Below are 12,203 nucleotides of genomic sequence, written 5' to 3'. Positions count from 1 at the left end.
TGGGGTGGGATATGTGTACGTGCGTGCGTGCGTGCGTGCGTGTGTGTGTGTGTGTGCAGGGGCGTCGCCTTGGAGGGGGTAGGGGGGGGAGTCTCCCCCTCCCAGAATCTAAAAAAGAGAAAAGTTGGGAATTTCCTTGCCGAGAGTTGGGACAGTTGGGAAATAGGTGATAAAATCAAAAAATACTTTCTAGTTAAATAAAATTAAAATGTTTGCAAAAATCCATCATCCATCTAATTCTTTTTTGACTTGGACAAATAAACTTTACGTTTATTAAACGACTTATGGCTGTTTTCCACAAGACGAAATAAATTGTGGAGTCATAAAGAAGAGCCCTTTTGATTTCCGCGTTGTTTTTTTTTTCGCGCTACTTTTTTTTTGTTATCAACAATAAAAATGGCAGCTGAAAGTTTATGCTGTATGTTTGACTAAAAGCAGTTATTCTTTTTTTTTTCATACTTTCTACTTTGAAACGTGAATATTTATTTCCATGAATTGATTTCAACATTTGTCTTATTTAATGTTTATAAAAGTTATCACACTTATTAAGAGTGATAACTTTTATAAACATTAAATCAGTTAAAAATTACGGTAAATTATAGTATCTGCATTTGTTTTCCAGCACTAACTATGAAAAGCAAAAGATATAAATTACAATGTTGCGTATGCAAAGCAGTATTTAACAACGACTATAAAACCAGTCATGAAAGATCCGTTCATGGTGGTAGAAAGGTTCATATACAAACAGTGGGAGCCCCAGAGAATCCTTTTCTAGCCTCCTTAGCTTCAAAAAAACGAAAAATGGTACCTCAGAATGCTGGTGATGATGTCGAAGTGGATGATGAAATACAAAGTAGTGAACATACAAAGTTAGACTTGATAATAATTGAAACATCGACTTCAACATGTAGTATATCCATAGAAGAAGAATTAACATCTTCTGATAAAAAATTTGAAGAGGATGCAAGTTCAAAAATTCAAGATAATGATGCAAGAGGGGAAAACTTGGGTTATGTTGTAGTCCAGGAACAAGCAGAGAAACTTACAGAACTAAATTCTAAATCAGATCATTTAAACCAGTTTCCTGACCGAGATGAAAAGGATGACATGAATATTATTAACTTGGATACTTCTGAAGTAAGCAGTGAAACAACAAGTTGGACTTTGCTCATGGGGAATTTGGGTGTTTTAATAGATAATCTTAAAGATTGTAATGACATTTATAAAAAATACTGTAAAGAAGAATTAGTAAATGAAAAATTCGCTGCGATTGAAATTGTAAATGCAACAAGTTCTGTGGTGGAAATGTCAAAAAATGTTTTGAAAATGGGAAATGCTTTTTTAAGAAAACTCGATATCAAAGCTCAAAGTATTATAATTGACAAATCAGATTCATCAGCATTGATAAGCCATGACCCAGGATTACGTCCACATACAATTACAGATAATCAAAAATCGTATTTAATCCAGTTAGGACCACACCAACCAAAACTTGCTAGTTTCCCAAGTGACGGTAAAAATAGATTTAATCCCCAGTGGTACAAAGAGTTTGAACATTTAGAATACAGTACCCAGAAGGATGCCACATTTTGTTTTGTCTGCCGGCTTTTCCCTAAGGTATTTGGAAAGAAGGGAAAAACTGAAGATGCTTGGATAAATGTTGGGGTAAGATCTTGGTCCAAGATGAAAAGCTATGGGAAAGAAAAACTTGGAAAGCTTCAGGCACACTTTACCTCTCAAGCACATAAAGTTGCATTAAGTGAATATTGTCACTTTCTTATGAAAAAAGGTCATATAGATCACCTTATTGATAAATCCAATAGACTTGCTCTTATAGAAGAGCAAAAAATAGAGGTACAGAATAGAAAAACTGTTGAAATTCTTATTGATACATGCAAGACTTTAGGAAGCCAAGGGCTAGCGTTTAGGGAATCGGACAGTGCTAATCAAGGTAACTTTGTTGCAGTAGTGAATCTTATCTCTTGCCACAATCCCACACTAATAGCCTGGATTGAAGATAGAGCCCTTCGTCCATATAGAGTTACATACACAAGTCCATCGTCTCAAAATGAAATGATTAGTTTAATTGCAACTGAATTAAAGGGAAAGATCATAGAAGAAATTAATAGCTCCAATTTTTTTTCCGTGATGGCCGACACTACTCCCGATATGTCACATAAGGACATAATGAGTATAGTTGTGAGAACAGCCAGTGAAAACGGTGAGATTCGGGAAAGGCTTTTAAAATCCGTTGAATGCACTGATAAGACTGGAAAAGGGATGGCTGAGCTAATTTTATCTTCTTTACATAAAGAAGGCATTGACACATCAAAGATGGCTTTTCAGTCGTATGATTACGCGAGTTCAATGTCTGGACAATTTAAAGGAGTACAAAAGTATATAACAGAAGAAGTTGGCCATAATGTACCCTACATACCTTGTCAAGACCACAGAACAAACACTGCTCTTGAACATGCATGCAATGTTAATACTTTAATACGAGAATTGTTTAATGTCCTCGAACAGTTGCATGTTTTCTTCACATCAAGCACAAAAAGATTTAGTCATTTAAAAGAAAAACTGGAAGACATTGACAGTGCACTACAGCTTGTAAACCTGTCTAGAACAAGATGGACCGCACGAGCAAAATCTGTTAAGGCTTTAAATCAGTGTTTAGAGAAGGTTGTTGATCTTCTTCAGAGCATCTCAAATAATAAGATTTTTGATACTAACACAAGAACTAAGGCAATGGGACTTCTGAAAAAAGTAACAACTTTTGATTTCATTATTACTCTTTTCTTCATGAAGAATATCATTGAGAAGATAAAAATATTAACAGAAATCTTAGAAAGTCCAAACTTCAATGTTATCGACAGTATAAATGTAATTGAAAGTACTGCCAAGAACATACAAAATATCAGTAACGATACAGATGCTATGAATAATTTGATTGAAAGTGCAGTAATATTTTCTAGGAAATTACACATTGATGCAGAAAATGATTACGAACGACACCATAGATTAATAGCAATGGAGATGAAAGCTTTTTACCGGAAAGAATTCAAAGAGGTCATAGACTCTCTAGCCATGGGTTTAACAGAAAACTCGGCAGCATTAAAGGAAATATTTGCCCCTATCACCAAAATTTTTAGTTTTCCTTTAAATAAGGATAATTTGAGTATTGAAAACTTAACAAAAGCAAACAAACTTTTTCCTCCTGGATACAAGGATCATATTCCAGACGTTCATGTGCTGAAAAGCCAGATGGAAATTTTGATAGATATCTGTTTAGAAGAAGGTCATGAAGATTTTAAGTCATCAAGAACACCAGCTAAGACGCTGCAAGACATTTTGTACCATGTTGTGAAGTTAAAGGATATACTGAAACAAGCCCATAAATTATGCATTTTTGTAATCACAGCTGCTTATGGTGTAGCATCAAATGAGCGTTCATTCAGTCAACTCAAGATTGTAAAATCACATCTGAGAACAACAATGAGTGACGAGAGATTGGATAGCCTCATGCTACTAAAGTGTGAAAAAGAACTTTGTAAAGGAGTTAACCCCGAACATCTTGTTAAACGATGGGTTCAATTGAAGAAACGTCATATTAAAGTCAAACAGTAGACAAAAAATGATAGTGATGATAAAATATTGTGCGTATAAGTTTTGAAATAAAATAATATTTTCCATATTCCTTTGTACTAATTCATTTCCGTAAAATTTTAAACTGCTATATATGCTGCCAAAATGGTTTGTAAAGTTTATTGGATTTGTAAATTGTAACATTTTTTTGGACTGATACAGTTTCACTATGAATGGGTAAAACCTTTAGACGTTTTTTGAATTGAATATTTTGTATAAATGTAAAGGAAGCTATGTTTTGTTAAAAGAAGTCAATAAATACTGATAATTGACAATTCATGAAAGTGAGTGCAATGTAGTATAACAATCAGTAGATTTTGTAAATAGGACAAAAATTGATTTTTTGAATTCTTAAATTATAAAAAACAGTTGTGAAAACTATGTTAAGCAGTTGGGAAAAATAAGGTTCTCCCCCCCCTGGAATTTTCTCACGCAACGCCACTGTGTGTGTGTGTGTGTGTACATCATGCAGCAATTGTGCATAATTGCATAATTGCATAATTTACACTTGTCACTTTTGAAATAATTAGACTCTTTACCACTGCATGAAATATATTGAACATGGTTTCCATTCCAATATTCAAAGTACTCATATTTTAATTATTTATGTTGCAAAAAAATTTTTTTCAAAGTTTAAAGTTTCTCTTACTTCTTAAGTACTTGATAACAAAATGATTAAGCCTAAATATCGTCTTTCAAGAAAAGTTCGATTCTAATGGTAAAACGAACTTTCAATATGGCTGATGGCAAACTATCTTGAACGAGCAAAACAATATTTTCACTCTTTTTATTCACTCAATAAAAAACGGAAAGTTACTACTATTCTCCAAAAACCAATTGTTGAAAATATTTTAATCAGTCGTCATGTGATCCAATGTATTTATAGATTAAGCACGAGGGAAAAAAATGTGTAGGCGTTCCATATCAGTCAGGAAATGTTTTAAACAAACCTCAACTAAATGCAAAGCTCTTATTGATCATCTAAAATTGATTTTAATTTAGGATCTTATTTTAATTTTTTGCAAGAAGGTTTACTATAGAAAAGTTAAACTAAGCATACGCAAAAATATCCAAAAATCTTGAAGAACACATTGCATTTTGGGAGATAAAATTTTCTATTTCCAACAATTTTCTGTTCCTGATGTCTACCTGTGTTTGGTAAGACATTATTGCTCAATTAGTTGTGTTTGGCAGAACTCAATCAAAAAATACAAGTTCCACTAATTCTTCTCTTAGGTACTAAAGGTGTTTTGAAAACTTTGTAAGTGCTATTTCAACAGCGTCAGATTTTCCATTTCATATTCAACTAAAAGTCGTCACTGCTTTTTTAAATTTTATTTTTCTCTCAATGAAAACTGAGTGACAATTGAGTGACATGAAGAAGTCAAAGAGCAAGGGACAAGGGGAAGGACAAAAAGATTAGAGAAAAAGAAGTCCAAAAAAGATTATTATTACCAAGTTGTCTCAAACGTTTTGTTACATGACCAAATTTATATATTGTGAGAAAGCCGTATAGCATTGGCACTGGGAACTCCTAGACTCCAGTCTCCAATCTACCTGTATTTTTAGGCAACCACTTGCAAATATTGCTGCAGATTATCTTACACAGATATCGGTTGACAAGCGGCAATCCACATTCTCTGTTTTTAAGCAAAATTTTTTAAAATCTCTTTTAAATTTTGAATAACTAGCAGTGTATTTAGACCAGAAGCATTTAAAAATTCTGGTATATTTTTGCTTTCACCCTCTGTTTAAAAAGGAGAATGAACAAGATTTGTGTTTATTTATATCATCCTTTAGTCCTACAATTTTAACAAAGATTCTAAAGTAAAATAGTCAGCTTTTATATTAGGAGATGAGATCATACACGGACAACGATTCTTTGATTTTGCAGTTTGTTTTCAAACCAAAATTAATGCACAAAAGTATTACCTTTGGATCATTTGATACTGTATGATCTAAGGAAAAAAATAATGCTGTAAGGTCTGAGGGAGGAATGTTTAATTCATTCAAAATTATGGTATTTTCAATGAAGGCAAAATGGATAAAATAATAGCTTTGTGGACACTTGAATCTTTGAAACCATAGAAACGCATACCTGTCACACTTGCTTCATTTCTCTGGATTTTTATTATTTTCTAACTCTGGTTTTGAGGCAGTTGACAGAGTAACCTACATCTACACCTAACTTGGTATTAACATAATTTCTTTTTTGATTTCTATGATGAAGCATCTTTCCTTTTTTTAATTTAAATGATTTTAGGAAACATAATTTTAAGATGTAGGAAAGTAGGGGTCGGAATGGGTTTGGGTGAGTTCTATTTACCCTAATTTTTTGCAAGTCATCCTCATTCAAAAACAGTATCAACATTTTAGATATTTGAGTATGCTCCATGACTTTTAACTATCTTAAAAAAAGAATTCCTGAACTCTTCCCCTAAAATGTGTAAATTCTCCCTAGGCCCCAGGTGAAAAAATTTTTTTTTATATTTTTGGAACGAAGAAATGTTTTCTGATGACAAAATAAAAAAAATTTCCAGGGATACGTTACTAAAAGAGCTTTTAGCAACGCATCCCTAGAATTTTTTCCTTTAATAAATTTACCAAGTTTAAAAATGACACAATCCTGGAAGTTATTTTTAATGAAAAAAGAGGAAAACGATTGCATTGTGTTTTGAAATTCGTCCCTGAAAAATTAAATAATTTTTAGCTTTGCCCAACTTCTGCATTGATTTCCTCAACCTATCTTTATTAATCACCATATTAAAAAAGGAAATACGCAAAGCATGTAGCATAAAGCAAATAACCTGATTTGTGTAAAATTGTAAAAGAAATGTCTCAATGTCAAAAATCGCAGTGATTAATAAATAAATGCTTAGATATTTTTGTACTGTGAGTATACTTAATTTAGCAGAGAGCCATCTATTTTTCTATTAACTTTATCATAATAAAGAGAATGAACAAAAATAAATGAGTCCGTGAATCTCATTTACTATATTGCTCTCATGTACTATATCACAATAATATATCGCACGTTTTTCTCGAATTAAGGATAAAGCAATTAGTTACTAAATCCAATATAATATTCCATTTTCTTAAGAAAGGTTTACACATTTTTTCTGTAAAAAACTTTTTGCAAACTAATTCATTCCAAATGTAATTTTGGCACAATTTTTTTTTTTTTTAGGATGTAGAATTTTTTGAAATGTTGAATCTTTTTGAAAAAAACTCTCACTTCAAATCGAACTTAAAAAAAAAATAAAGAAAGAAAATAACAAAAGTCTACTGCATACAAAAAAAAAAAAAATAATAATAGTAGTTTTAAAAATTTATAGATACATTTTTTTTAGCTTTCTCCTAAAGTGAAATGTCCCTTATGAAAAAACGCCGTTAAAAACCATAACACTCGCTGGTGACAACCAGCTCTAATTTAACAAAATATCACCTTTTTAAACTTTTTTAAAAAAAGTTGCTTGAAATAGGTGATGTGAGGACTTTATTTTTTGTGAAACTTTAAGTTTTACATGGATCACTGTTATGTATTTTTTTTTTTACTTTATGACCCGCGTCTTTATTAACATGACAGTTTCTATTATTAATGGTTTTCATCTTAGAACAAAAAAAATAAGCAAAGGAAATAACATGCTATAAAACCAGTAAAAATTAAAACTATGGTTTAAAGAGCACATTAAAAAAAAACTTATTTAAATGTAATATTTAGACACAAAACATAGTCTGCATTAAAAAAAAACAAAAACAAAACCTTCGCATGAATAAAAACATCTGATTTAATTGCATTTTAATTGTTGGCATTTCTATTGATTTTTTTAAGTTTCAAAATGTTTTGGAAGCAGATACCAGAATATTCTGTCGTCAAAAGATTTTTCGGTGACAGCCGACAATAGCTACAGAAGAAAAGTGAAGCTTATTGGCTCTAATTTATATCAAGTATTGCTTAAATACAGTTGATAGACCAATGAGTATTGCTTAGATACAGTTGATAGACCAATGAGCTGCATAAGCAATTGATTCCAAGTTGCCAGCTAATATTAAATGAGTAATATTACCTAGAGCTTGATCCAGTTTTAAGTAAAATAGTCTAATATCTACAAAGATAATTTTTCTTCGAAAAAAAAGTCAAAAAAATTTTAAAAACTTTTTTTAAAAACTAGGCTTTTTTGGTGAAAACCCTCCAGAATTTTGGTTCTTGTTTGTTTGTTAATTTCTAGCTAAGGAGTTAATCCAAATATTGATCTGAAAAAGTACAAATTAACTAAGCAAATTGAATATTTTAAGAATTTAAACTCCTTTAAAGTATGATTAAGATAAGAAAAAAACAACAAATAAACAAACAAATCCCTTACTTAAGGTATTCGTAGGGAAATCTAAAATACGATAATTGAAGAAAACACAACACATTTTATTTCGATTAAATATTATAAAATAGTTTTCACATTTTTAAAAATCTACATTAAAAATGACCAAACAAATTTTTTGAAAAATGCGTGATTTTTGTAGCGATCTGCAAATATAACATCTAATAATATAGCTTGTTATTAAAATTACTATTATTATCTAACAATGTAGCTTATCATTAAAATAAATCATGCTGAAATTTAAGCTACAATTTTCTAAGAGTAAAGAAGATGAATTATATTTTATGCTATGCAAGCTTAAAGACTAACTAATTTAATTATGAAAAAGATAGCATGTAGTCGTTTGGTTAAAAAATAGTTCTAAAGCGCTATGATAAGGAACATTAAACACATTGTTGTGAGAGCTGAATCATGGGTTTCAACTCGCCCTACTATAAACTTCTACTCGAACAAAAATATGTCGTCCAAATTTTTTGTCAAACTAAAAATATTACCAGCCTAAATTTTTTATCGGTTTTGTTATTCCTTTATTATCTTTATTTGTTTAACATTAGTTTTAATTCTCATCGATGTAAATTTGTATCACACAAAAAAATTAAAAATCAAAGAAAAAGAAACTATATAAGTTAAAATAGTTTTTTTCCAAACTTCACATATTTTCTTAAACAGTGATGAAACAAAAAAAGAAAAAAAAGCATTACTTTATTGGATTAAAGTCTTAAAATTGTACTAAGCAGTCTAATTGTCTGATAACATTTTATTAGCAACCATCTAGTATACTTGGGACATTGAAGTTTGTGGATTTATTGGTGGTATTTTTTTTTAAATTATTGATTTAACTTAAAAAGATATTAAATGCCACAGCTGTCAAGCTAAAAGTAAATTAGGGTTTTCGTTCCGAGCTGCCCCTGCTTTCCCAAGTATACCTAGTTGAAAGTGCCTCTTTATGTATGTATGTATGTATGTATGTATGTATGTATGTATGTATGTATGTATGTATGTATGTATGTATGTATGTATGTATGTATGTATGTATGTATGTATGTATGTATGTATGTATGTATGTATGTATGTATGTATGTATGTATGTATGTATGTATGTATGTATGTATGTATGTATGTATGTATGTATGTATGTATGTATGTATGTATGTATGTATGTATGTATGTATGTATGTATGTATGTATGTATGTATGTATGTATGTATGTATGTATGTATGTATGTATGTATGTATGTATGTATGTATGTATGTATGTATGTATGTATGTATGTATGTATGCATGTATGTATGTATGTATGTATGTATGTATGTATGTATGTATGTATGTATGTATGTATGTATGTATGTATGTATGTATGTATGTATGTATGTATGTATGTATGTATGTATGTATGTATGTATGTATGTATGTATGTATGTATGTATGTATGTATGTATGTATGTATGTATGTATGTATGTATGTTTGTAAGTATGTATACAGCTAAAAGAATGTCTATTATTTTATTCCTATACAAAATATAAGTACAAGAATGTAATTTTAATCGTAAATATATTCTTCTTTTACAGTGGACAATGTAAATAGTAATTCTTTTAAACTGATTTATGAAGTAAAACTGACAAAAAAAATAACAACCGGCAGATCTCACGCTAATGTAACAACCGTTCTTCGATAATTACTTAAGGATGTCAAGAATACAGGGTGTGACAGCAATTCACGAATATCTCGAGGCTCCAAAAGTGCAGTTTTTAAGGTAAAAGACATATGGTTGTGCTGAAAGGGCTCAGATTCCATAGTCGGTTAGAAAGACTACCAAAAATCTATTGTTTACGCTTGAACAACACTCAACTTACGAGATACATGTAAAAAGAACGGTTGAGAAAATCTTGCAGAGAGGGTATTCTGGAAAATTTTATATAAGATTGAAAGAATATTTTTATAGGAGAATTGAAAGGAAAACCTTGGGGAGATTTGTAAAAGAGAAAGCATGTACTTAAAGTGAAGTGAAGTGATAAAACGTTTGGTATATTCTAGTAATCTCTGCCCTTCTTATTTATAGTTTCTAAAGGGATTTTTTAATATTTTATTTTCTAAAACTTCAGGGATTTTTTAATATTTTATTTTCTAAAACTTTAGCAAAGTTTTATTATGCATTTCTTTACCACTGAAACAATAGAAAAACGCAAAGCTTTTGTCACTAAGTTCGGCCGTACCTTTCTTAAAAAATGTTCTATTTCTTCTTTTACGGGGTATAAAAGTGTCATTAAGCATTCGTTATAAGCTTGTGGTAAAAAAAAGGTTCAAAGTAATTTCTGCACATGGAACCACACGAAATAACTTTCCTCTGTCTATTTAACAATGTCATTTGCCGCTAAAATAACGTCTTTTTTTAGTTTTAAAAGTTGTTTTGAAACGTTCGAAATAGGAAGTTGAATATATCGGCGTAAATTCTATATTGTAAAATTAATTACTCAGTTACCTTTTCCTTTTTCTATTTTTTTTTTTTTTTTACATTGTTTACTCATTAGGGAACGTTGCTTAAATTTATTCCTCGACGTAAAACGATCGTAAGCATTTAAAATGCAACTAATTCTGCCGTTAAGCAGATTAGGTTTAAAATAACATTTTCAGCTAATGGCTGCGTCACCTTATTGTGACACATTTTACAATAATATCAAAATGGCGTTTACTAAGTATATTAAGGTATAATGGTTTACGAAACGAAAAAAAAAGAATTCGAAACCAGTCAGAATGAAAATATTAGCGAATCTTTATTGAAATCCGTTATATATCTAACATTTTTGCAAATTTGACTGCTTATTGCGCTATAGTTTACCACTGAAAAACTTACTTCTCGACTTAAAAAACTGTTGTTCTGTTTTATGTTGTATGTATTTACTGGTATTTAAAAAACTAAGTTGAATTTTTTAGTTCAACTAAAAATTTGTTTCCTTGACAAAGAAAAAGCTTTTAATAAACAACCTTTTAAAATATTTTTCCTCGATATTAAGGCGGTTCGATATTGAGGTGGTTCGATTTTGAGGTGGTCGGATTGTTTATGTTTAAAGGCTTGTAAAGCAAAAAAAAACGACAGCTGAAAACAACCGAAATAGTCAATTAGATATTTTAATTTGATGTTGAAGCAGTCGAGAGAGTAAAAGTTATAATTTGGGGTTTTTGATTTTTCACCAAAGTTCATCAAAAAAATGCATATTTTGAGAATATTAAAGAAAGTTTACAAATCCTTCATTTTGTAGAATGTAATTAACCTGTGTAAATTTATCTTTTAACTATAAAAAACAGACAAGATATGAGTAAAAACAGGCCAGATATAGAAATAAATAATGTTTTTAATACATGTACATTTAAGAGTCATTTTTTGTAAGAATCAGGCAGTCAATGGAAGTGACCTCCTCCAAATTGCTTGAATTTTTTATATATTGATCAGAATATAGAAAAAACCTGTTGGGGAAAAAAAAAATTTTCAAAAATGTTTCGTTCACTCGGAATCTGGGCTTAAATTTTTGAGATTTTTTTAAAAATTTTTAGAAATTTAGTTTTTGCCACCTTTGAACCCATTTTTTTGGCAAGGCAAAAAGTTGCACATAGCTTTTGTAGTTAATATCAGACGTAACCCAAAAGCTCTCTCCAAAAAATATAAAAAAGTTGCGTGACACTGTGCGGTTGGCTAATTATCATAGTTCAAAAGTACAAAATCAATCACTTTTGTCAATTTTTAATCGGAGTTAATTCTAGCGGCGAAGTGTTGCACACAATTTTTCTTTTAGGATTTGAAATTAACAAAGGTATTGAGTCTAAAAATGCAAAGAAAGTTATGTGATACCTAAGGCCTATTAATATATTAAGGCTTGAAATTGGAAAAAAATGTTTTAGTATAGTTACAAAATGAACCATTACGGCAGAGGCGCTTAGTTTTGTAAAAATGTAAACATATCCAACTGTCAATACAAAAAGGTCCTAACATAATAATAAAAAAAATTCGTGTGATTTTGTCACACGCATGATATAACATGAATTAAAAACTGAACAAAAATCTAACATCAAGATAACTATATTGCTAATTAAATAAAACATAAATCAAACATTTAAATGTTTTTCCATTTAAAAATTAGTTTTTCATTTATTAATAGAGTCATTTACACACATTATCCACCACATC

General features: G+C 30.2%; 1 protein-coding gene across 1 annotated transcript; it reads left to right on the top strand.

Annotated features, from left to right (window-relative positions):
- The first annotated feature begins 80 nt into the window (after positions 1-80).
- On the top strand, positions 81-3,828 carry LOC149875923 (zinc finger MYM-type protein 1-like). The gene has a single exon (XM_090076022.1). It carries the CDS (start codon positions 631-633, stop codon positions 3,625-3,627), a length of 2,997 nt encoding a protein of 998 aa, XP_089932148.1. The 5' UTR covers positions 81-630; the 3' UTR covers positions 3,628-3,828.
- The last annotated feature ends 8,375 nt before the right edge of the window (positions 3,829-12,203 follow it).

Source organism: Hydra viridissima, unplaced genomic scaffold (genome assembly GCF_058129835.1).
Source record: "Hydra viridissima isolate aposymbiotic clone 2 unplaced genomic scaffold, HvirCarnegie_v1 scaffold_102, whole genome shotgun sequence".
NCBI classification, from domain to species: domain Eukaryota; kingdom Metazoa; phylum Cnidaria; class Hydrozoa; order Anthoathecata; family Hydridae; genus Hydra; species Hydra viridissima.
The sequence above is the reverse complement of the archived record's forward strand: the minus strand, read 5'-3'. Positions and strand labels throughout refer to the sequence as shown.

Bases quoted from the DNA above. Each gene is read 5' to 3' on its own strand.
- LOC149875923 (XM_090076022.1), top strand. From the start codon at position 631: ATGAAAAGCAAAAGATATAAATTACAATGTTGCGTATGCAAAGCAGTA.